Consider the following 27276-nt stretch of genomic DNA (forward strand, 5'->3'; position numbering starts at 1 on the left):
TGTATTAACACACTTACTGGTTTGTAGCTGTGGGAGTTTGGGGTAAGACCTAGAAAAGATCTGAATTTGAAACAAATAAGCTGTTTTTGTTTTTAAACTTTTTATTTTGAAGTAATTATTGATATTCACAGGAAGCTGCACAAATGGTAAAGGGAAATTTCAGTAACCTTCGCTTAGTTCCCTCCAGTGGTGGCATCTTACATAAATATAGTACAGTATCAAAACCAGGAAACCGACACGGGCACAATCCACAGGGCTTATGCAGAGATCACCAACTGTACATGCACTCGTTTGTCTGTGGATGTCGTTCTAGTCAGGATTTCAGCTGCAGAACTGCCAGACCAGACCACACCAGGGTGCAGATTCCTTGTGATGTTCCTTGCTGATCACATCAGTCTTCCATTCCTCCCCTACCTCTCATCCCCTCCTAACCCCTGGCAACCACTACTCTGTTCTCTGTCTCTTAATTTTGTCGTGTCAAGAATGTTCTATAAATAGCATTATTCAGAACCCTTTGAGATTATCTTTTCTTAAAAAAAACCTCAGGCTAATTCCCTTGAGATCCATCAGAGTTGTTGTGTATATCAACACTTCATTCTTTTTAAATTTCTGAGCAGTATTGCACAGGGCGGATGTGCTGCAGTTGTTTAACCATTCACCCACTGAAGAATACTTGGATTGTTTCCAGATTTTGCCTATTACAAATAAAGCTGCTATGAATGTTCTGGTAAAAGTTTTTATATGGACAAAGGTTTTGATTGTTTTTGGATAAATGGCCAGGAGTGGGATTTGCTGCACCATATGGTGAGTGTATGTTTGTTTACTTATTGAAGAAATAGCCCGGCTAATGTCCAGAGGGGCTGTACCATTTTACATTTGACCAGCAACACAGGAGAGATCCAGTTTCTCTACGTCCTTGCCAGCATTAGGTATTGCCACTATTTTTCATTTAATTTAATTGATTACTTTATTTTTAGAGACAAGGTCTTGCTCTGTAGCCCAGGCTGGAAGGCAGTGACACAATCATAGCTCACTGTAACTTTGAACTCCTGGGCTCAAGTGATGTTCCTGCCTCAGCCTCCTGACTGGTTGGTCTACAAGAACACACCACCATGCCCAGTTAATACGTGTTTCAAATATTTTTGTAGAGACAAGGTCTCACTGTGTCACCCAGGCTGGTCTCAAATACCTGGCCTCAAGCGGTCCTCCCACCTCGGCTTCCCAGTGTGCTGGGATCACAGGTGTGAGCTACCGTACCTGGCCTGCTTTTCATTTTAGCCGTTCTAACAGGTACGCAGGGGTGAGTGCCTTTTAAAATAAGAGTAAAGGCTGTAAATTCAACATTTTGTGTTTATGACGACAGAATCGTTAACTTTTTTCATCTCAAAAGCATCAGTCTTAGTAACACACTTTAGAGCAAATAACGTCTTGGGAAACGAACATGTACTGGCTTATTTCACGGGGCTACCGTCTCACTCTCCTCTCCCCCGCCACAACTTTTCCTTAGCCTTTCTCATAGCTCTTGGTGTCACAGAACCATTGACAGTAAATATCAGTAATCCAAAGTGAAGTACTGTATCATATTTTCTGATTTTGGTAAATCATTAAGAACGTAAGCCAGTGCTCTTAAAAATATTTAATCTTTTTCTATTGGTAAAAATAGATGATGACTTCTAGAACGAGAAAGAGAAATTAGTGGGCTAACTGAGAAGACTGGCCTGCCCTGGCCTTTTCCCCTGGCAGCGTGCTTGGTGAGGTCCGTGAGAAACACCAGCCCCGTTTCGGCTGCAGAGTGGTCAGCACAGAAGTCGACCTCTGGCTTTTTCTCTCTCCCATTTTTATGTATCGTATAAGCTATGGCAAAGAATTAGGTTACAGAAAGAAAAACACGTCGTCTAGAACCTGCAGTACCATAAACAGTTAATTTGTGCCACGTACTTTTCCCTTCCAGGCCTTTCTCCCAGGGGCAGAGGGCGGGTGTGCACATTCGTGTACTATGCCCGCTCAGCCTCGGGGGGCTTTTGCCGTATCCCGTCTGCACTGTGACACGCGTGCACGGACACAGCACGCTGCACTAGCGCGGACACCAGGGCGGACGGCCCGGCCGGCTGGCTGCGCTGCCACCTACCGATGCTGGACTTCACTATTTCAGGGCAGATTTTCTTTAATGAAAATGTATAGAGCAGAATTTCACCAAATGAGCTTTATCTTTTTTCACAGATTGGGATTCAAGGTAAAATTTCATTCGAAGAAATGGTTCTATTACTGCAAAAGCTTGATAATGATTTATTATGGTTTATATTTGTTATTCTATGAAAGTGAGTGAATATAGAAAAATTAAAGTGCTGATATCAGATATGAGGAGTGCAGGTCTCATAAAACTTGACAGCATTTGAATAAAGATGGAAATGTTTCAGACTCCTTAAAAGTTACAAGTCTTCAGCCTCGAAGAGTTGCTTACTGTACTTAAAACCATGAAGTGTCAATTCACTTGTGAACAAAAATAACAAATTCAAGAACTTTAAAAATGCTACAAATCTGTCCTTAAAGACTGTAGCAAAAAGCCTGTAGTTCAATATTTAATATTTCTTAAAATAAATTTTTTTTTTTTTATGAAGGGGGAGTGAGGAGGGCGGTTCAATTTCCTTTTTTTTTCCCCCCCTTTGACAGAGTTTCACGTTGTTGCCCTGGGTAGAGTGCAGTGGCGTCATCACAGCTCACTGCAGCCTCAAACTCCTGACCTCGAGCGATCCTCCCACCTTGGCCTCCCAGAGTGCTACGATTGCAGGCATGAGCCACCACGCCCAGCCTAAAAAAAAATGTCTGAGAAAGAAACCACTTTATGATGGAAGTCTGTTGTTCGACTCTGACACACATTTTCAGGAATCTTTTATGTGTGAAAAGGGGACTGACGGTGCACATTCAATTTCATATTTCGTTTCTTTCCTGTGAATGTACCAAAAATCCTTTTCATGTTGCTACAATGTCTTTATGATTATTCTTTTCAATGACTGTGTATTTTTAGCTATTTTGTAAAAGATCAATTGTCTTACATTAGGAATCCCTCAAGTGCTAAAGGGCAGAAAAATCCAGATTGTATTTTCTCTTCATTATATCATTAGCTTAATAAAAAATTATCTTAGAATACATTTTAGAATAAATACAACTACTATTAAAAGGTGTTAACACCACAATATTAAACTGGATGGATTTCAGGATGGCCCCTGAAATCATAGGCAAAGTTTTTATGTGTGGTTTGGGCACAGTGGCTCACGCCTGTAATCCCCACACTGTGGGAGGCTGGGGCAGGAGGATCGCTTGAGGCCCGGAGTTCAAAGCTGTCGTGAGCTCTAGACGATGCCACCGTACTCCAGCCTAGATGACAGAGTGAGACCCTGCCTCAAAAGAAAGTAATGTAAGAATGTTTCCATTATCTAATGACATGTTAAATGTAGCTGGCCTTTGACCAAGCCACCCAACCACATATCCAGTGATCAGCATGTCCTGTTGGCTCTGCCTTCAAAACCTCAGAGCCCCAACCACTTCTCTGCTGCCTCAATTTACAACCCCGGGGGTCCCACACCACCACCACCACCACCTCCTGGACTACTCCAACGGTCTCCCTTTTTTATCACTCCTTCTCCCTCATCATAAATTCTCCACACTACAGCCAAAGTTATCCTTTGAAACCCAAGTGTGCAGACTCTCAAGGTGGCCCCGTGATCCCTGCCTTCAGTGTCCATGCCATTGTGTGACCCCCTCCCTTGGAGCATGAGTGGGACCTGTGATCTGCTGCTTTTTTTTTTTTTTTTTTGTCTCACTCTGTTGCCCGGGCTAGAGTGCCGTGGCGTCAGCCCAGCTCACAGCAACCTCCAACTCCTGGGCTCAGGTGATCCTCCTGCCTCAGCCTCCCGAGTAGCTGGGACTACAGGCATGCGCCACTATGCCCGGCTAATTTTTCTCTATATATTTTTAGCTGTCCATATAATTTCTTTCTAGTTTTAGTAGAGACGGGGTCTCGCTCTTGCTTAGGCTGGTCTCGAACTCCTGAGCTCAAACGATCCACCTGCCTCGGCCTCGCAGAGTGCTAGGATTACAGGCGTGAGCCACCGCGCCTGGCTGTGATTTGCTTCTAACCAACAGAGTATGCAAAGGTGGCGGGACGTATGTGATTATGTGTGTTTATTACATAGGACTTTAGCGTCTGTCTTGCTACAGCGTCTCCCCGGCTGACTGTAAGGCAGTGAGTGGTCATGCTGAGAGCCCATGTGGCGGGGAACTGTGGCAGCCTCTAGAAGCCGAGAGCAGCCCCTGGCCAACAGCAAGAAGAAACAGCCCACAACCGAAACAACCCGCAGCTCTCAGACCTACGGTTACGAAGCACAGAGTTCTGCCAACAGCCGTGCAAGCGGGAACGGGGACCCTTCCCTAGTCAAGTCAGTAGATGAGAACCCAGCCCTGGTCTACACCTTGACTGTGGCCTTGGGAGACCCTAAGTAGAGGACCCAGTTAAGCATTGCCTGGACTCCTGACCCATGAAAACTGTGAGATGATAAAACGTGTGTTACAGGTTGCTAACTTTGTGGTAATATTGTTATGCAACAATAGAAAACTGATACACCAAGTCAGATCAAGTCACTCCCTACCAAAATCTTCCAGAAGTTTCCTGCCCCATGGCCCAGAAGGCGTCCCCGATCTAGTCCCTGGCTGGCTACCCTCCTCGCCTCATCTCCTAACCATCCTCTCCCGCCACCCCTCCCCAGGCGTGCCGGCTCTCTTGCTGTTCCGGAGCAAGCCAGGCCTTTCTTTGCCTTCACCTCAGTCTGACATGTTCTTCTCCCGTCCGTCCCCGCACGGCTTTGCTACCTCACACGGCCCGGTCAAATGCTGCCGCCTCGGGCCTTCCTCAGCCAATCAATTTAAGAGAGCAATCTCTGTCACCAGCTGTCCCCTGGTCCAGCTGTGCCTTCAACAGCAGGTGGTGGCACTCAGCATCACATGTCTGCTCATTATCTGTCTCCTCTAGCAGACCCACCAGGGTAAGGGCTTTAGATGTTCTGTTCACTACTGTTTTTCAAGTGCCTAGGACGGTACCCGGCACATAGAAGCAGCTTAATAAATACGTACTAAATGAGTGAGTTTCACTTCAAGAAATCTTACCCATAGAAATAGGTGCAAAAACATAGATGACAAAGAGTGTTCGTTATAGAATTTAAAAAATATATGTATATATTTATCAGGGAATAGGTTAAATAAATTATAGTACATACGAGACTGTTAAAAAGAATGAGGTGAAACCTATATGAGCTGCCACAGAAATGTATTTATATTTCAAGGAGAAGAAGAGAGCATGTTCATGTTTGTGTTTAGAGACCCTACAAATATAGGATGTATTAATATGTATGTGTACATATGTTTATGTTTATAACTGTAGAGAAAAAGTTCTAAAAGGCTATATATCAAACTATTAACAATGGTTATTTCTGGTGAGGAGACCAGGAATTAAAGAGATGAAGGAAGAATTTCACTGTACTATCTTTTTTGTATTGTGTAACCTTTCTTTACTACATTAGATGGGATTTTTTAATTACAAAGGTGATTTTTAAGGTAGAAAAATGGCAAGAGCAATTTTAAATTCCCACTAGGTCCACCTTGTCTCAGTGACTACACCTCAAGTCCTGGACAGCAGGTGGCTCTGGGCAAGCAGAGGCAAGGGTGTGAGGATTGGGGGGTTGTTTTAAAATGCAGATTATTCCAGACTCATACCAGATACTCTAATTCAGTAAGACACTGTTTTCAGTAAGGACCCTGGGAGAGTCTCGGGCAGTCTAACATTTGAGAGCCCCTGTTTGAATAGCAGGATTTACTGGTGATTTTCATTTTTCTTTATTTGCATTTAAAAAGTTTTCAACCACTCTGGGAGGCTGAGGCGGGTGGATTGTTTGAGCTCAGGAGTTCGAGACCAGCCTGAGCAAGAGTGAGACCCCGTCTCTACTAAAAATAGAAAGAAATTATATGGACAGCTAAAAATAGATATAGAAAAAATTAGCCGGGCATGGTGGCACGTGCCTGTAGTCCCAGCTACTCGGGAGGCTGAGGCAGGAGGATCGCTAGAGCCCAGGAGTTTGAGGTTGCTGTGAACTCGGCTGACACCCCGGCACTCTAGCCCGGGCAACAGAGTGAGACTCTGTCTCAATAAAATAAAATATAAAAAGTTTTCTACAATGGGCATGCATTTCTTGTGTTAAACAAAGAGACTGCCTTGAAAAATTGTCTCAGAGCATAAAAATGAAAATAATTTGTAAGTGTTAAAGATATCAACTTTTTCCAATTGCTTTTGCATATATAATCAAATTCAAGATTTGTGACAACCTTCAGATATGTAGGGCAGGGAATATTATTATGTCCATTTTAGAGATGAGGAAACTGAGGCTTGGGAAGTTAAGTGGCTTGGCCTTGGTTTCACCGCTGATGAATTATGACACGAGCGAAGTCCCAGGTTTGCCAGTTTCTATCCCAGTATATTCTCAACTTTACTATTTTGCTTTTATGAAGACTTTTAAATCGTTTTGCTTAACAAGTAAAAAAATATTTCACATAGAGAATCACCAATGTTCCTTCTTCTCTTTGTGACTGATCACGGGACACTCAAAGTTTGTGTACGTTTTATTGCCATCCTCTTCTCACCACTTCTTTGCTCGTGTAGTGCCAAACTCTCAACACGGGAAGTTTCAGGATTTTGCCATAAACCCCTGTTTATTTTATCCCCACAATTATAACCCATCGAAGCGGCCCGGGTTCACAGCGGCGCAGGTTCTGGCTGCTTCCGCCCCGCCCCTGTCCCATGCTACCTTCTTAATGCTCCTTTTGGTCCTGAGGCCCCAGCCTCTCCGCTCGGTCTTGATGATCTCGGCGTCAGGGTAGAGGCGCTTCGTGAAGCACTGGTTCTGACACCGGTCTCCGGCAGGGCACACCTGCGGGTGGCACTCGTACTGCAGCATCCTGTTCAGGCACTCGGACTCCAGGCCGCACGGGTTCTCGTCGGCCGGCTTGCAGTTACAGCGGGGGATCTCCGACAGGTCGGCGACCTGGATCTGAACCTTTCCTATTACTTTGTTAGCCTAGAAAACAAAATCACAAATGACACGGAGGCAGAAGGTAAGCAATCTTTCAGCAATTTGAACGGGAACCTCTGCAACGTCCGTGCTACTGCCCTGTGGTGTGACTCCGAGAAAGGCTCTTTATCTTAATTTCCCCACGAATAAGCTAAGAATAACAACCATCTCTCCTCGGTTGACCAAAATCTCAAAGCCTAATGCGAGTCTTCACTTACTGACTCTGTGTATTTCTTCCTCCACTAGCTGATGGAAATTTCATAACTGAAAACAAGAGAGGATATGCTTGTCTGTAGGGCTCTCTGAAATAAAGGGGCTAAATATCCCGTATTTTCATTTGGTCGCAGGACGGCCTGGTGGAAGAGGAGGATTTCCTATCAGGCCGGTTGCTCCTGCTGGCAGAGGGCCTGTCAGCCCTGGTATCACGGCCCAGCGCCTATGGCTCCATCTGATGCTCCCGGCAGAAGCTCCCAGTCTGCTTTGCAGAGACTGGGTGATAATCAGCAAACGTTTTCGTAAGTCAACAGGGCCTTTACTAAGAGAGTAATGCATTTCATCTTGTCTGGCAAATACCGATGTTTTCATGGGTAGAGACTTACTTTGATGTGTTTGTAAGGAGGGGGTTTTCTTGAGTTTTTTTCAGTCTCTAGGGCTTCTTTACTTTCTCTTTGTGCTTTCAGTTCCTGGAAACGTTTTGCAGCTTCTTCTAGTGCTGCCAATAAGACCAAACAAAGTACATAAATACCAAAAACAAAAACAAAAACTGTTAGTAGTTTTATAGTGCCTTCCCATCTGGCCGCAGATTTTTTTTTTAAAATTACGTTCTGGAGATCACCGTCTTCCATCAGGACGGGTAACAGTGAAATAGGATGGGACTCACTGAACGCTGTACTCTGTGCCTGATGCTGCCACGGGGAAGAGGCCCCACTTTGGTGATCAAAAGCCTCCAAGTAAGAGCAGCGTTTTACCTTGTACTAGATTTAAATGCATTTTACTTTTACCCAGAAAGCTAACATTCCGGCAACTCATTGCAAAAACAGTTGTGGGCTCTTCACGGAAAGCCTTTACGCTCTTCTGTGGCAAAGGAGCTTCACTTGATTAAAAAGACCATTCCCAGAATAATCTGTGTTTACACGAAAGATCACTGAGGAAACTCCTTTCACATACACAGCAGCCTCTGCTATACTGAAATGTATTTCAAACCTGGTTTTAATATGATTGGAAGCTTATGGGACACAGGATCATAACACCTGGGGAAAATTCTCCAATACCGGAAATATGTCATTTGTCAGTTAGATGTTGAGGAATCAACACTGGAGTCTTACACTGGAATCACTGTAAACATCACCCAACTTACCTTTTTTGAAGGTCTTGTTAATACTGGTCTGTCCCTCAGCAAAGCTTTTGTCTCCTTCAACGTAAGGGAACACTCTGCCCTGGTGCACCCAGTAGTAGTCATGAGAACCAAAGAAGAACACGGGGAAGTCCCCCAGGTCATGTTTAAGGCCCTGGATGTTCAGTGGCACAGACCTGGGGTTGCAGATCTCTGCTGGCCACCATCTGAAAGCAAAAGCAATTTTAGACCAAGAAGATGAAAAATCACACTATTTGCAAGGTTGGCAGGAGGGAAAAATGGTTTTGTCTTTTGCAATTTTCATTTCCATTTTAAGAACACAAAAAACCTTGCTTATCTTTAATCTACTCAAACCACCTATCATTTAAAAACATATTAACAAATTCATGAAATAATGAACACAGACTAAACAAACTGGACTTAAACACCTGATCTATTAATGGTTTTTCTTTAAAAGATACTTGATATTTATAAAAGAATATATATCATGAAAGTTTAAGTTATAAAGTATAATAAAATAATTAACACTGAACCCACTGCCCAACTCAAGAATTAGATTATAATGCTATTCCAAACTCAATTTCAACCCTAGAAAAGTCACGTTTCTCCCTAAACTTAATACCAAGATTATCTTTCAAAGTATAAAAGTGTATTTCTAGTCAAGGGAAGTATTCTGAGAATAAACTGATGCTATAGTAAACAATTACCACCCCCACATTCAAATCAGCATTTCCTGGATCCCCAGCCAACCAGGGCAAACGTCCTAGACTTTAGATGAGTTTGTATTTCAGAATCTAATTCATTTTAGATCATAATAAAGGTGGGACAGAGGACAGAATGAAAACAACTGTTTCATACTATGATAACTGCAACCTACAGCAATCACTACATGACGCCATCTTCGAGAAAATTTGACAATTTCTACCAATTGGACAAGTCAGGAATTGAAGGATGAAGCTGATAGAAAATGAGGCCAACTACAGAGAGCCACACATGAGCTTTTGTAGTATATATGATCAGCAATTTGAACAGTAAATATAAACTTAAATTTTTTTCACTCTCTTATTTTACATATGCCTAATAAAACCATTTATTTAACAAATAACTGTACTGTTGAGAAGATAAACAAAGACATGGTTGTACCCCCAGGTTTATGTGAGAGAGCTTGAATAAGCATCATATGCAAGATATCTTGCTGTCCATCTAAGAATTAAAAACATGGGTAAGAATCCATGCTCAAATCGCTTTAAAAAAACAAGACAAAACCCACTATTTTATGTGATCAGTCTTTGAGGCTTATCCTCAAAGCAGGCTCTATTTATTCCCAAACCGTTTTAGGGTAATTAAATTATCTGCACGATTCCTGCATTCACCACGGGCAGCAAGAAGAGGCACACTTTCTGCCAGGGGCTGTTCCAGATCCTTGCATTTTCCCCCAGGAAGCAGCACACTGGAGTAACGAGCTATTGAAAATAAACAGCTTCATGTGGCCCCCTGGGCCTGATTGGAAAGAAACATATCAAGAATTAGTTCATGGATGGAAGTCTTTCCAAAACATACAAGAAGAATCTGACCTAGATATAAAATCTCAATGGGTTTGTGAACTTAACTCGAGCGCTGCTTTGGGCTTCTTTTAAAATGTAATGTGATTAAAATTTAAGTATTCAAATTAAGTTAAAGATATTTTCATACTTTAACTTTAAAAAAAATTACTCTGAAGGCTCCTCACACTGTTTTAGATATTTCTTATCCAGGAATGTCTTAAATTGATTAATTGTCACTCCTCCTCACCCTGGAAAGATATATTTTTTTTAAATTATGAAAGCAGCCCGGGCGTGGTGGCTTATGCCTGTAACTGAAGCACTCTGGGAGGCTGGAGTGGAAGGATCGCTTGAGGCCAGGAGTTCAAGACTAGCTTGAGCACGAGCGAGACCCCAAAAATAAAAAATATTAGCCAGGGGAGGTGGCATGTGCTTGTAGTCTCAGCTACGCAGGAGGCTGAGGCAGGAGGATTGCTTGAGCCCAGGAGTTTGAGGCTGCTGTGAGCTAGGATGATGCCACTGCACTCTAGCTGGGGTGCCAGAGCAAAGCTCTCAAAAAAAAAAAAAAAAAAAAAAATCAAAGCAGTATGTGCATTTTTTAAAAATTAAAACAATGCAGAAATATATAATAGAAAAGTAAAAATGCCTTCCCTTGTAATCTTATCCCTTAGATTATTAACATTAGATATATTTCTTTCCAGGTATTAAAAACATATTATAGAGCTACAATTTTTACAGATTGTATAAACATATTATATGTCATGGATATCTTCCCATGTTACTATACAGACCTGCATTATCCTTTCATTGGCTTAATGGTTTTCTACAACACGGACACACCATGGTTTCTCTCTCAGATCCCCTCCCTACTGACTGAGCCTTTGGGTTATTTCAAATTTTTGCAATTAGAAATAATACTATAATGAACACCGCTATAAATAAATTTTTGCCTGCTTATTCAATTTTTTTCTCTAACTTTCCTGAAGTAGAGTGCCAGTCAAAGGGTTTAATTCTGACATGTGTTAGCAGACTGCACTACAGGAAGCAGCCATTTCCTCACGCCCTCGCTGCACACAAAATTATCAGTCTTTTAAATCTTTGCCAATCTGTTAACTGGAAAAAAAAATCTTTTTAATGTGCATTTATTTTTAGTGAGGCTGAGCATTTTTCCATGTTTATTTTCTATTTCCTATTCTTTGCGCCTTTTCTATTTGTCTTCTCTTACTGAACACAGAAGAGCAAATACCCCTGGTTTGACATTACCTTTTTAAAACTTTATGATATCTTTTGCCGTACAATATAAAATTGTTTATGTATTCAAACTGTCAATTTTTTTTTTTTTAAGGACTTAGAGGGTTCCTGTCATATGTGAGGCCTTCTCAACTTCAATGCCCTGATCTCAGCCAAAAATGAAGTTTTAAAAGTTAAATAGGAGGCGGGACTCTGGCCGGCGCCACCTGCTAAGGGCTTGGCTGGCGGAGACTCGGACGGCCAGTGATGGCCACGGAGGGGAGCGCCGGGGTCCGGCTCACTGAGGCCAAGGGAAGGCGGTGGCCAAGGAGCAACACCCCTTGTAGAGCGCATGCCAGGTGTCCCACACCTGTCCATGCCACCGCTGCCCAACAAGAGTGTATTTCACACTCAACGGCACATCTCACATCGGACTGGCTCCAAAAGGGTTCAACAGTCACAGCTGCCAGTGGCTACTGCACTAGACCGTGCAGTGCCAGACAGGGAGGCAGGAGAGAAATCAAGTAGATTCCACATCAAGTGGTGACAAGGAGACAAGCCCTAGCTCTGTGGGCCAGGCTGGAGTGTGGGTCCTGATCAGAGCTCACTGCACCCTCCAACTCCAGGCCTCAAGCCGTCCTCCCGGCTCTGCCTCCCAAAGTGATACGATTTACAAGTGTGAGCAACGGCGCGCAGCCAATACGGGGATTTTCAACTGTGCCAGGGTTGGGGGCGGGGGCACGTATGCACGTGGCGGGGGTGGGGAGTGGTTAGTACTCCTAACCCCTGTATCGTTCAAGAGTCAACTGTACTTCCTGAGGGCACAGTGAAAACTAAATGAAATAACCCATTTTTAGAATTTTTGGAACAGAGCCTGGTATAAAGTGCTTATTAAATCTTATTAATAGTAAAAAAATATAAATTAAATAGGTAGGCTGGGCACGGTGGGTTACACCTATAATCCTAGCACTTTGGGAGTCTGAGGTGGGAGGATAGCTTGAGGCCAGGAGTTCGAGACCAGTCTGAGCACTCTACAAAAAAATAGAAAAATTAGCCAGAAGTGGTGGTGTCTGCCTGTAGTCCCAGCTGCTCAGGAGGCTGAGGCAGGAGGATACCTGGAGCCCAGGAGTTTGAGGCTGCAGTGAGCTATGATGATGCCACTGCACTCTAGCGTGGGTGACAGAGCCAGACCCTGGCTTAAAAAACAAAACAAAACAAAAAAACAACAAAACTTAAATAGGTAAGCAATCAGCATATTTGAAACAGAAAACAACATAGCTCCTCCTTAAAAAATTACAGTATGTTTGAAATTCTATAGAAACATGTTTTACTTGGGATTCTGATTGAAAAGCAGAACTCTGTTGTGCTATCTTGAATAGTAACTATTTTCTTAGTAAAATGATAAATACATGCCTCAAAATATAGTTTTTGTTTGTTTGTTTAGAGACAGGGTCTACCTCTGTTGCCCAGGCTGGAGTGCAGTGGCATCATGGTAGCTCACTGCAACCTCAAACTCCTGGGCTCAAGTGATCCTCCTGCCTCAGCCTCCTGAGTCGCTGGGACTACAGCTGTGCACCACCACACCCAACTAATTTTTCTTATTTTTTGTAGAGATGAGGTCTTGCTATGTTGCCCAGGCTGGTCTTGAACTTCTGACCTCGAGCAATCCATCCTTGTGCCCCCAGCCAAAGTGCTAGGATTACAGATGTGAGCCACCACCCCCAGCCAAAATGTAGAGTTTTAATAATATATTGCTATACTTGTTCAGTGAAAGCTTGTTAAAAGCCTTAAAGGAGAAAGTTTTATTAAAATAATGGCAATCACACATACTTCCTACTTCATTCCCTTAAGAACTAAATAGGCTCTGATTGGAATAATCTCTCTCCTTAAATTCTAAAAAGCTCTCTCTTTACACACAGTGTAGGGCTTCTAGCTAGAACAAAATGGACCGGATTCATGGGCAAAGAGCTGTTTTGGCCAGGATACAAACTCTTAATCTTATTAGAAATCAGAAATCAATGTAAATCTAATTAAGACAAAGAAAACCTCACCTCCACTGTCCACATAAGACCTTTTATTCCAAAATCTAGTAGTACATAGTTCATTAGTATAAAATAACTTTCAGACTTAAAATCAAAAATCAACCAACCAATCCCAAAGAAAAGGGAAAAAATTCAACAGCAACATAACTTTCCCAACTCCTGAACAACCCAGACTCAATGTTTTTTCTTTTCTTTCTTTTTTAATGTTTTTTCTTTTCTGTGCTGTTCCACCTGTCCACCTGCTAGCTGCTTTGTATCCAGATCATGAACCTAGCCTGCACAATGACTGAATATTTCCTCTTTGTCCTTAGAAAAACTTGCCTGTAATTTCCCAATTTGACCCAAACAATCTGCTTGTAATGTAGTTTCTTGCCAGCTTTGCAGTCGTTGCAATTCCAGCGGCCTTCTGGCATGTCCATGCTCAGACACTCGGGGTGGAAGGAGGCCGGGCAGGACTCGCAGCAGAGCAGTCTTCCACCTTGAAACAAATAAACAGTCTTAATAACTGAGAAGAGAGGAAAGAGAAAAAGAAAGAGAAGGGAGAAAGTTATCTTTTGAGCATATTAAATTGGATTCAAATCGGGGAAAAATAACAAAGGGATTGAGTCATATCTATAGTGATGGATTAAAATAGCAAATGAACATATTTAGCTATTTTTCAGGGCTTCAGCGGCCAGAATTCAGAGCTTTTGAGTACAAGCATTATTGTACTCTTTACTCCTCCAAAATGTGGGCTATTGAGGTATCAGTTTAGAAAGCAGCTAAAACTCTTAACATGTGACAAAATAGAAGCATAAGATCTTTCAACTGAGTAGATTTGAGAGCAGAATTTTAAAAATGTAAGTAGCAACTTTCTTTTCTCCTTCAGAGCTAAGAAAGCAACAGTTATGTTTGTATTTTAATCCAGTGCCACAGTTAACTAAATCCCTTTATAATAAAATCAGCAAGAATGAAAATAGCCAATCAGTTATCAGTACTTTTTTCTTTCCAAAAAAGCAAAAGGGATGTAGATTCTCAAATTGGTGATTACATCATCATCATTTCCATGAAGATAGTTGCGCAGGCTATACAGCAGTGGTCTGCAACTTTTTCACTCACCAAGGATCCCCTTTTTCTTTGTTTGTGAACCTACATGTTTTCAAATATTTTATCCACAACAAAAAATCTGCATTTTAAAAGTAACAATTTATCTTATTTTTATTAACAAAGACATAAATGCCAATCCGAGATTCTGATCCCAGTAACTAGCAATATTAAATTGTTAAAATCATAGCCAAATAAAAAGAAATTCATACAGCCTTATTTTGCACAAATGTGATTCTGTTACATTTTCTGAAATATTAAACGCAGCTGAAAAACTTTATTTATATAAGTCTTTTCTGCCTTCATATTGAGAACCACTGCTTTATAGCATAAAACTAAGTAATTATCACTGTAGAATGAAGTACCACATATGAGGAGATCCCTCCAAATTCCCTATCAAAACCCTCTTCTCTTAAATACACAAAATGATCTCTGGATTGAGATCAAAACAGGTGTAGCAAAAAAATATATATATTTTTTAAATGCAAAGAGATATGGGATTTCTGGGGGGAGATTAGGTATTTCTAATACATATTTCAACAAGTGACACAGAAGGTTGTTAGCCACTGAGGATGAAATATGATAAAGACATTTACTGCAAAAAACTTGATCTTTTAATTGGAAAATAAAGTCTATAACCCATGAGTGTACTAAGATTTAAAGTCTCATAAGCAAAAGGTTAAGAGCGCTCTATACAACTTTATCCAATCACATGCTCCAACCTTTTGAGGATTTGCTATCAATTTTCCAGAAAATCTTGTCTTCCTGCAGACTTGCAAACTTCTGATTAACATAAAAACAAAAAGAAAATCCATATACAACCAGTGATGAATTAAATTACTATATTTCCTCTGCTTAAAAGCTTTTACTTCAATTATCGGGATTTTTTTCCTTTGACTGCAGATCTCAATATGGATTAATTGGCTCAATTCTCCAACCTAGAGATTAGTTGCCTGAGTGCTCTAAGCCTAGGAAGGGAATTCTTTTATAAATTTAAAGTAAAATGAGATTATTCATTCTTCCATCAGAAAGGACTGACCAACAGGGAGAACAGTCTTTGCAAACAGTTTTAGAGGACATGTGATTATTTGTGCTGTTGTGGAAAAGTCAGGCTGGCCATTTTTAACATTTGGAATAGTCCTTAATTTTACGTCTTATTTCAGAGGAAATACAGGAGCCAGAATCATAAATGAAAATCATGATAAAGATGTTTAAAATACACAAGGGAAATAGAAAAAAATAAAAGTATGAATGATCTACCTTGGTGCTACGCAAGAAAACTACTTTAGGATGCAAGCGGAGTAAGATGGTTCAAGCTAAGCGAACAGAGGGCTCAAAATAATTTCAATTAATGTGAAGGTTAATATTTAGTACTGAAAACAAAGTAAGCAACAATTGAATCACTCTAATTTTGTAAAGGTACTAACAGGAAACTAAAGCATTTCCTAAAATGCTTTGGTACACTGATTATGGAGTAAGTCAAACCTATGTTCATCTTTGTTTTAGAAGTAGGCAGTATCATCAATAAGGTGATATAATCTGATTCAATGGAAAATAAACAAATAAGCCAATACTCTCTCCCATCAACTTGCTGAGTTATCTTTGTTTTAGTCATGAGTTGCCATTTCACATGTCTGACAAAGAGCAAAGGTACATCAAACAGGCAACACAAATAATTTTAAAAAAGCCATCTCAAATATACCTAGTGTATATACATGGTGTATTAGGTATGAATAAAGTTTTCTTTAAAGATTCTGAACCTGGCCCCAGACCATAATAGGAATGTGTACAAGAAAAGGCCTTCACCTTTCAAGCTCATTTATTTTTCCCTCTGGGATAATAACTCCTCAAATAGTAGTATTATAGTTAAGTCACGTCTTTCCTTTGTTACAAGGAGGCTATGGAAAAGTAAACACAATATAGTTTTCTTCCATAGATTAAACTAACTGGGAGAATATAAATGTACATTTAGCTCTTGGTTCTCTGTGGATAAATCCTCCATCAGCAATTCAGCTGAGTTGCCTTCCAACATCCAGTGTTTGGGGTAACCTCCCCCCAGCTGCCCACCAACTTCTAAGGGAAGGGCAACTAGTTTAAATAGCATCTTAACAAAACATTTAAGAAACAAAATGATAGAATGCATTCTAAAATCAAACTTTTAAGTATCAATATCTTAGTTTCCTTCTTTTAATAACCTATCTTGTTATTTAGCTGAAAGTTAGTAACAAATTATACTGTATCTATTCTATTCTAACACGAATGACAGTTCTAACACCAGACAAAACCGGAAGTGTTTAGAATACTAATCTATATTGAACAAAATCCTAGTCTTTCTATTTCAATAACCTACGTATATGGAATGTGTGAAAATTTATTCAAGGAGAAGAGCAAAAATTTATAATAATGGAATTATTTTAAGCCCTTTTAAATAATTGTGTAGCCATATGAAGACACAGTCACAATGACCAAGGTAGAGTTTACCAAAAGCAACAGATGGTGTTTGACAGGCATACATTTCCCCCCTTCATTTAAAGAGAAAAAAATAGGAAATGCAAAAATGAAAGCAAGAGATAAACTATTTCGGTTATTACCTTTCTCACATTTCTTTTTGGAAGCTGACGAAGAAGGAATCATAGGTAATTTCATCAACTCAGCACGATTTGATTCATTCAGTAGGTAGTGGGACTTATAGGCATAGGAACTGAACATGGGGTCTGAATGGTCCTGCACTATCAGCCCTATACGAAACAAACAGAAAGACACGAGCTGCAATGAAACTACCCATGATTCCATGAGGAAAAAATAAACCAACACCTATTATGTCGCTGGGCTTTAAAGGGGTGGGGGGGAGAATATGAAGAAAAAGCAAGCTCTGACAGAAAGGTTTCCTACAGTTATTAAGCGGAATTGGAGCTAACTCAATGCCTTATCCCTGTATAGAAACCTATATACTGCAAAAGAAAACTCCAAATAATTTGGAAATGTGAATGGTATTTGCCATCTTACTGAGAACCCCCTACGGAAAATAAAGCTTTATTCCTTAATATTTAGAAGTGCTATGATGACAACGCCCCCAAGAACAAAATGACGTACCAATCAGAAATAAGAATCATTTACCTAACATAGTAGACCCCGATCTACCTTCAACATATCAAGTAGCATTTAAAGGTGGAATCAAGTCTCTCTTCTTCTCCATTCATAACTTGAGATACACTCAAACAAATCCTACCTTCCTCTGCCAGGTAAGGAAACCTTCTTCTATCAGTACAGTACATGACTTTAAGGGAACCATGGTTTTCCGAACTTTACTGAGGCAATGCAGACTGTTTTAATTTTTTCCCTGCCATGATATAAAGCGATTACCAACTTAAGGGTTTATAAAAACAGTCCTTTTGATCTACCAATATTAGCTATCCTATTTAGAGAAGAACACAAGATCTGCTCCAACCTACCTGTGACCCCCCCTTCCCCTCTGTCCCCCGTCCCCCAGTTAAGTTCATGATGCAGCTACAAGCCACTCCTAACCCTAGGAACTGCGGGGCCAGGAGAAATCGCTCTTGGTTGCTGGTCAGTATATGATAATCTAGGCTTTAACAAATCACAGTAGCAGTTTCATTCAGAGATCATTTTGAAGGGAGGGAAGCGACCACTTACTTACTTTCTGGGGTGTTATTTTCATTTGATGTTACTCTACACTGAGAAAAATTCAGAACTGTCTCTGACCCAGATGACACCATGGAACTTGAAAGTGCTAATAACATAAGAATCTTTAATAAAAGTTACATACTATTGAAATGAATGTCATACATTTAATAGAGGGAGGCAGTGTAGTACAGAAAAATACAGGCTTTGAAGTAAGAAAGATCAGGTACAAACGCTGGTCCCTCCCATGTAACACTTGTGTGACGTCGGGCAGATTATGTGATCTGGGCTTCAGTGTCTCATCTTTATCAAATGGGGGAAATAACTTCTTAGGACAATTGTGGTAATTCATTCAGATAGTGTTTAGCAGAATTCAATTTACATATGCAATATAAATTAACATTAAAATGAAAAGAAAACCCTAGCCTACCTTATCCATTTTAAATTACCATTACAAAGAAAATCACAGAATATTAAGTAACTTACTTTTACACAACCCCCTAGATGAAAGGAAATGCTAAAGAATATATAATACACTGAAAAATGTCTTTACATTTCCTATGCTCCTCTAAACCTTGAAACATTTCTAAAAATATTTTTAGACCTTCCAGTCCTTAAGATTTAGCTTAATGATTGTGAACACCCCATAACCAGGAACTAAGAGAAGAACCTTCTAAGTGGAGGGACAATTTCTGTATGAGGCAAGAAACAAGCAAAACAAGCTAAGTTTTCTAATACCAAAACATAAATGATTACGGTGTCCCTTTCTGTGTGTGGATTTATTATAGTTATGTCTCCTAAAAAGGGTGATGTCTACAAATACTTGTAAAATAATATACATTATTTGCTTCTAAAAGACTTTTAAGCTCTCTCAAATCCCAACATCTGATCTATTTAGAATTATTCTTTGTCAAATGCTAGAAAGGAAAATGAAGGTTTCTGTTTACCATACAAAGTCTTGCAGTTAAAATATTTGGGAATTAAGTATTCTTGCTTAAATAGGCAGTTAAATACAGTAAATCCTCCAGAATAATTGCCAAATTGATAACATAGAAATTCTGCTGTTAAAACATGGGCTTTCCCTGCATTTATGTTATTCTCAAGCTTTTAATCAAGTCATAGAAGTTAAATTTACCACAATGGCTAGAGTCTCTGTAAGTGGACCATTTTCTACCTGTCCTAAGTTGAAAATGCCTCTTTTAAAGGTCTCCCAATTATTGAATGAAATAAAGCAAAAGGATATCAGTTAATACACTGATTCAGAATGTACTTCAAAGTAAGCCAACATAAGAGTTATAAACTTGGTATCTAAAATGTTAGCTAACTTATGTATGCTTGTACACCGACAGTCAATGCAAGTGCCCAGGACTGGCAGAACAGAGAAAGTTTGCAAAGCACTGAGAGACTCTGTTACCGCTTCTACTCATCTGTTTCCCAAGTCTCTGAAGCGAAGCTAATGCAGCAACTCCTTCCTGTCGTCACTGCCTGAGGATGGGGAGATGGGAAAGGCACTAGCGATGCCTTTTACTATTTGCCTATTGGAACCCTTTCTATCACCTGCTACAAGGTGGCAGGAAACCTTTCAGACCTACTCCTCCAGGTACCAGCCAGGTTTCAGAGCAGGACACAGTCGTAACTGCTCTAGTCGGAACGACGTGATGCTTCCTGCTCTAGTGGCAGACAGCCCTGTGCGCTTATAAACGCAGGCAACCGGAAACGGCGCGTACTATGGACCCAGCTGGCCACGCCACAAAGGACTACCGGTTACTCGCTCTTTTACTGGCTACCTCCTCTAAGTTGTTTTTCAGAAATGCAACAAAAGCAAAACCACTTAAGATCTATCCTACTAGCTAAGCTCTACTAAAAAAATATTTTTATAGTACTTTCACCAAATTAAAAGAACTGTCTCCTAAAGCAAAAACTAACAAACAAACAAAAACCACTTTCTTCCATATAGTTTAAATATAATCTAAGAGGCCTGGTGGGCCTTACCAGTCCTTTCGAATATTTCATACTGCGGGAAGTTTAGAAAACCTAACACTTATATTAAAAAAAAACCACCAAAAACCAGTATTTGGGGATATTAGTTGGTTTCTATAATGTTTACTAAGTACCAAAACAAAGTTTTATTATACTACATCTGAAATAAAGCCGGATATTCTATAGCATATGCAACTAAAGAAGTTCCAATGTATTTATCACAAACTCCAGTTCACTGATGCCCTCAGGGACATGATGCTGTTTCTAGCTGATCAGTCTTGGCAGCTGGCGGGGGAGACCGCCTGCCCTGCTGGCTCTTACCAACACCACCACATATGTTGCTTGGCTCTGTCCCACCAGGCCTTCCTCAATGCCAGACCAAAACATTATGATAAAATACGGCATCAACAATCGAAAAATAAATATGCTAGTCTTGCCTTCCAAGTGAAATCTCAATCAGTTGAAAGTTCTGGATTAAAGAATATGACATGGGAAGGATCTATTTGCAACAGAAGAATTGTTTGCAGAAGGGAACAGATTAACCTTTTGAGGCTCTGAATACACAAACTAAGAATTTACAATTCTAAGTTATTTTTAGAAATGCAAGTTTTAGGTGAACTTACAGAAGAATTAATATTCTAAAAATGTGGACGTCTAGCAGTATAAAAGGGACTAGTTACTGGAAATGCTCATCTCTCTCAGGGGTATAAAATGGAATTCTGCACCGGGCGGGAGATTGTACTAGATGGCCCGAGTTCTCGCCCAATGCCGAGACTCTGTTTTAATGGGGAAATACGCCACTGACCTCAGAAAGCAATAAAGAGAAAAGACTGACACTCACCTCTGGCACAAACGAAACAAAAGCCTACATTTACAGCAGCAGCAGAATTGCTGCTCCGTTTGGAATGATTACTACAGATGAGAATGTAGGAGGACACAAATATGCTTCCGGCTGCAATGCAAGCATCCCCAGAGTGATAGGCAACTGGACATCTCAAACATCTCATCATGCGGCCTGTTTAAAAACAAGTTAAAAACGAATCTGTGTAACAACACATCAGTTAGATATGAGATTTCTGGAGTTGGGCTTTTTTTGGTTCCCATGTGATGCTAGCTACAGTAAATTAAAAACATTTTTTCTTCACTAGTTTGGCTCTGTCATTCCTATGCTATAGGGCTTCTAAATACAAGCCTAATACTCATTTAGAGATGGTTCAAAGAAAAAATTGTTCCAACGCTGGAGAGATGGTATTATCCAATATGGTCTAAGGGATTTTCTTTTTTTTTTTTTTTTTTGAGACAGAGTCTCGCTCTGTTGCCCGGGCTAGAGTGAGTGCCGTGGTGTCAGCCTAGCTCACAGCAACCTCAAACTCCTGGGCTTAAGCGATCCTCCTGCCTCAGCCTCCTAAGTAGCTAGGACTACAGGCATGCACCACCATGCCCGGCTAATTTTTTCTATATATATTTTTAGTTGTCCATATAATTTCTTTCTATTTTTTTTAGTAGAGACGGGGTCTCACTCTTGCTCAGGCTGGTCTCGAACTCCTGACCTTGAGCAATCCACCCGCCTCGGCCTCCCAGACAGCTAGGATTACAGGCGTGAGCCACCACGCCCGGCCGATCTAAGGGATTTTCAAGGATGATTTTGAACATATGAAATTTTCTTCTCTGGTCTGAATTAGACTTAATCCCCACTTGACATGCTATTTATTGTGGCTGAACTGCTAAACATAGAGATAGACAGAGGAAGACTGTTGTTTATAACAATGTGCTTAAAATATTATTTGCCACTGCACTTTAAAAACAAAACAAACAAACAAACAAACCCCTTATCCCCTTCTTTAGCTGCGTTACCTTTACTTGCTTTGTGGATATCTTTCTCCATAGAGCAGGCAGAGCAGCAGTGCTGGGGACAGCGGAATCCTTTCGGCTCGAAGACGGCAGTGGGGAATTTGCGGACACAGGCTTCGTGATAGAATTTCCCACACGCGCCAACAGAACAACGCTTCACATCTTTACCAGACACCTTACAGGAAAAACATGGGTGCTGCCCTGGAAAATTGGTGGGGAACATAGATTAAATAAAATCTGATTAAAGCATACTCCTTTTAAGTAGAAGCAGCTACTGACATCAAACAATTACTCCTGAGTCTCTACTAATACATATAAAAATTTAACACGCACACAAAAAGCATTTAAAATAAATGACCAAATTAAAAGGTTACTTGATAAATTTTGCTAGAATAATTGATTATCAATTTGGAGATACAACACTAAAAATGATTTAGCTCTCCAAAATTAGTTCCATAGAAAACCCAGAACAGAATTTTTCAACATTTGGGAACAGAGAGTGGCAAGGTCTTCCCTATCTACAATAAAGAAAAGAAATAGCCAAGGAAAAACAGATTCCATTAGGTAATCACTTACAATTTCTATATGCAAAACAGACACAAAATGAAAACTCATAATCCTAATAAAAGAGGCAGAAAATTACAGCTAGATATATCTTATTCAAATTGTAAAAAATCAGGGACAAAGAAAATATTCAAATCATCCACAGAAAAGACAATTACTTTTAAACAGAGCTGACTGAAAGAGAAAGATGGAAGCCAAAAAACAATGGAATGCTACCTTCAAAGAGTTGAAAGAAAACAACTACCCAGGCAGAATTCTATACCCAGTGTAAATATTTTTCAAGAATGAAGTGAAATCAACATTCATTGGGGAGGATTAGTAAAACCTAGTTCTTTGAAAAAGATTAACAAAACTGACACCCCTCGTAAGAGTAATAAAAAAAGGAGAAAAAGAACAAATATTAATGACATAAAAAATGAAAAATAGGGTATCACTACAAATCCTACATTTAAAAGATAGTAAAATGGTATCACTACATTTTTGCTAATAAATCTGAAAATCTAGATGAATGAACAGATTCCTAGAGAAACAGAACTTACCAATACTGGCACAAAAATAAGTAGAAAATACGAATAGTTCTGTAAACTATTAAAGGAAATTGAAACTATAATTGGAAACTTTCCAACAAAGAAAATTTTAGGCCCAGATGGCTCCACTGGTAAATGTGTCAAACATTTAAGGAAAAAGACAATGCCAATTATGGTAGAAATTGAACAGAAAAAAAAGAAGAAACAAGTAAAAGACATACAGATGTGAAAAAATATGCAACAAAAATGACAAAGGATTATGTTTTGTTATATAAAGAGTTCACATATGGGAAAAAATACATACAACATATTAAACAAAGATAACTGAATAAGACTTATAAAGAACTATATATCAATATAGAAAAAACCAAAGAAGCCTAATGTAAAAGTGGGCAGAGGGTATAAATAGGCAATTTTCAGAGAGCAGAAAGACAACCAAAAAACATGAAAAACTCAACTGCACTAGTAATCAAATAAATGCTAACTGAAACCAATTATGAAATAGGAGAAAACTTAAAGAGTTTGATAATACCAATTATTGATAAGCAGGGAGAGAAACTCATATACTGCTGGTACGAGTTTAAGTTGGAAGGAACTACCTTAGAAGGAAACGAGGAAATATCCATTAAAATAAAAGTACATTCACTTCCTATGGCCTAGAAATTCTACTTCTCAATAGCTACATTAGGGAAGACTTAGAGTACATATAAGTAGATGCTGATTGAAGCACTGTTTGTAATTGCAAACAAATGAAAGCAACTCAAATGTCCTTCGATAGGAGAAGAGTTAAATAAACTATGATATACACATAGTATGGAACGCTATGCAGGGATTAAATAGAATATATCTGTATTGACATAAAAAGAGCTCCATCGGCCGGGCGCGGTGGCTCACACCCGTAACCCTAGCACTCTGGGAGGCTGAGGTGGGGGGAGGATAGCTCGAGGTCAGGAGTTAGAGAACAGCCTGAGCAAGAGCAAGACCCCGTCTCTACTAAAACTAAAAAATATAAGCCAGGCATGGTGGCACGTGCCTGTAGTCCCAGCTACTTGGGAAGCTGAGGCAGGAGCTTGAGCCCAGGAGTTTGAGGTTGCTGTGAGCTAGGCCAATGCCACGGTGCTCTAGCCCAGGCAACACAGTGAGACTCGTGTCTCAAAAGAAAAAAAAAAAAAAGAGCTCCATCAATACTCAATATATTCCATAAAAAAATTAAAAAGGAAAAAAAAAAGAGCTCCTGCAGAACAATGGTATGATACAATTTTATTATAACACACACACACAAACACACACACACACAGACACACACAAAGTTTTACAGGGCTAAACATCAAATGAGTAACAATGATTGTCTCTGGTGAGGGCTGAACTAGGTAAGGGTCTGGAATTAAGAGTGGTGACCAAGGAAGACATCAGCTAGAACTGTAATTATGATATTTTCATAACAATGTGTTATGTATTGTGTAATTAGAAATAAATTTAAAATCTCATGATTTGATAAGAACACCTTTGACACCCCAAAACATAAATGGACAAGAAACACAAATAGATAATTCACAAGAGAGGCAATAAAGGTACAGAAAGAAATGTTTAGTTGTAGTTAAAGAACTGCAAATTATAACAAACTGGTCAATGTTTATTGGATAGAATCTTTTGAGAAGTGTTCAAGTCTTTTGCTCATTTTTCTTATAATGCCCATTAAAAAATCTGAAGAAAAAAATACAAGGAATAGTTTTGTTTTGTTTGTCTTTCCAGAAAGTTAGTTGAATTGCAGTATTGTTCTTTGATTCTGGAAGTATCTAACCTTTACAAATTGGCTGAATTATAAAAATTCTTTAAAATGAGTACTTACAACTGTGATGTTCATATTTTTTTTTAACTGCCTTTGTTGCAGACATAAAGTACAGCAGGGTTGTTTTGTTGTCTTGTTACATATGTAATTTCAAAGAACATTTTATCATGTATACAGATATAAAGGGAATAGTATTTTTTAAAATAACTTTCAGAAATTTAAAAAAAAATACATGTTCTAAAGGTAAGAGTTTCACTTTAAAGCTTTGCCTAATACATAAACTGCTCTATGTAAAAATAAAATAGGCCTTCATTTACATAATGATCAAAGTAAGTCTAATATAAAAGAAAACTGTTAAAACTAGTGCAATTGCTATGCCAACAGACATTTTAACTACCAAACCTCTTTAAGACTAAAGCTCTAGCACGTGAATGTTTCAATACCCTCCCTTCCTACTAGGAACTGGTCTCCATTAAGAATAAATCAGTCTAGGCTGGGCATCGTGGCTCACGCCTGTAATCCTACCACTCTTGAGGCCAGGATTACTTGAGGCCAACCTGAGCAAGACAGAGACCCTGTCTCTACAAGAAATAGAAAAATTAGCTGGGTGTGGTGGCACGTGCCTCTAGTCTCAGCTACTCTGGAGGCTGAGGCAGGAAAATCACTTAAGCCCAGGAGTTTGAGGTTGCAGTGAGCTATGATCACCCCACTGCACTCTAGCCCAGGCGACAGAGCAAGAGACTGTTATTCATTCATTCATACATTCATACATACATACATACATAAGTCAAAGTTAGTCCTGAGGCAAGGATTGGAGATGGGGGGTGAGGAGGAATATGTAAGTGATAAGTAAAATTGTCTGTTCCAGAACTCTTTTTGTAGTCTCTTTTTATTACACATTTTATTCAAAAGGGTAAATGAAAATGCTTTCTTTCTAGAAATCACATTTGTTTTAAATAGAAAGTGGCAGTATAAGAACTTATTGGAGATGTATTCTGTAGTACTTTTACATGGAAAGTGTTTATCATTTGATAAATAAAGGAAAACTGCCTATATGACCATAAACAATGGTTTGAAGGTGAGTTCTCATTTCCAATGTTAGAACTGTACCAAATTGGTCATGTCATAAATAAATCAAAAGCACTTAATTGCTTTTTATGATTGTGGTAAATATAAATATATAACATAAAGTTTAACATTTTAACCATTTTTAAGTGTACAATTAAGTGGCACTAAGTACATGCACATCGTTGTGCAACCACCACCATTGTCTCCAGAACCTTTTCATTGCCCCATCCTGAAGCTCGGTACCCATTAAACCGCTCCCCACCGCGCCCTCCCCCACAGCCCTGGTAACCACCATTCTACTTCTGTCGCTAAGAAATTGACGACTCTAGGTACCTTACATAAATGGAAGCACACAATATTTGTCCTTTTCTGTCCTTATTTCACTCAACAAAATATCTTCAAGGTACATCCATTTTGTAGCATGTTAACAGAATTTCATTTCTTTTCTGGCTGAGTAATATTCCATTGTATGTACATATTACATTTTGTGTATCCATTCATCCATCAATAGACATTTGGGTTGTTTCTACCTTTTGATTATTGTGAATAATGCTGCTATGAACATAAGTGTACAAATATCTGTTGGAATCCTTGCTTTCTTTTCTCTTGGGTACATACCTAGAGTAGAATTGCTGGAACATATGGTAACTGTTTAATTTTTTGAGAAACTGCCATACTGTTTTCAAAGCCACTATACCATTTTACGTTCCCACCAGCAATGCACAAGGGTTCCAATTTATCCACGTCTTGGCTAACACATTGTTTTCTCTTTTTTAAATAGTACCCATCCTACTGAGCGTTAGGTGGCAACTCATTGTGGTTTTCATTTGCATTCCCCAATTACTAATTATGTTGAGCATATTTTCATGTGCTTACTAGCCACCTATGTATCTTTTTTGGAGAAATACCTGCTTAAGTTCTTTGCCAAATTTTGAACTGGGTTGTTTGGTTTTTTGCTGTTGAGTTGAAGGAGCCCTCTATTTATTCTGGGTATTAATCCCTTATCAGAAATGATTTGCAGGCCAGGCACGGTGGCTCATGCCTATAACCCTAGCACTCCGGGAGGCCAAGGCAGGAGGACTGCTTGAGGTCAGGAGTTCGAGACCAGCCTGAGCAAGAGCGAGACCCCGTCTCTACTAAAAATAGAAAGAAATTATCTGGCCAACTAAAAATATATATAGAAAAAATTAGCTGGGTATGGTGGCACATGCCTGTAGTCCCAGGGAGGCTAAGGCAGTAGGATCGTTTAAGCCCAGGAGTTTGAGGTTGCTGTGAGCTAGGCTGACGCCATGGCACTCTAGCCAGGGCGAAAGAACGAGATTTTGTCTCAAAAAAAAAAAAAAAAAAAAAGAAATGATTTGCATATAATTTCTTCCATTCTGTGAGTTGCCTTTCCACTCTTTTGATAGCGTCCTTTGGTGTACAGAAGTTTTTAATTTTAATGAAGCCCAATTTGTCTGTTTTCCTTCTGTTGCCTGTGCCTTTGGTGT

The 27276-nt window shown here is 39.6% G+C and overlaps 1 protein-coding gene across 1 annotated transcript in view; it reads right to left on the reverse strand.

Annotated features, from left to right (window-relative positions):
* NSD3 (nuclear receptor binding SET domain protein 3) overlaps positions 1–27276 on the reverse strand; it is a 98274-nt gene that overhangs the window by 5362 nt on the left and 65636 nt on the right. The window contains exons 14-20 of the mRNA XM_069484976.1: positions 21842–22039; positions 20829–21002; positions 16957–17103; positions 13604–13760; positions 8473–8675; positions 7715–7827; positions 6852–7121 (exon numbers count right to left, since the gene is read on the reverse strand). Of these exons, the coding sequence (XP_069341077.1) occupies positions 6852–7121; positions 7715–7827; positions 8473–8675; positions 13604–13760; positions 16957–17103; positions 20829–21002; positions 21842–22039 (1262 nt within the window). The remainder of the gene's footprint in view (positions 1–6851; positions 7122–7714; positions 7828–8472; positions 8676–13603; positions 13761–16956; positions 17104–20828; positions 21003–21841; positions 22040–27276) is intronic.

The sequence above is a fragment of the Eulemur rufifrons genome, chromosome 12, assembly GCF_041146395.1.
Source record: "Eulemur rufifrons isolate Redbay chromosome 12, OSU_ERuf_1, whole genome shotgun sequence".
Classification (NCBI taxonomy): domain Eukaryota; kingdom Metazoa; phylum Chordata; class Mammalia; order Primates; family Lemuridae; genus Eulemur; species Eulemur rufifrons.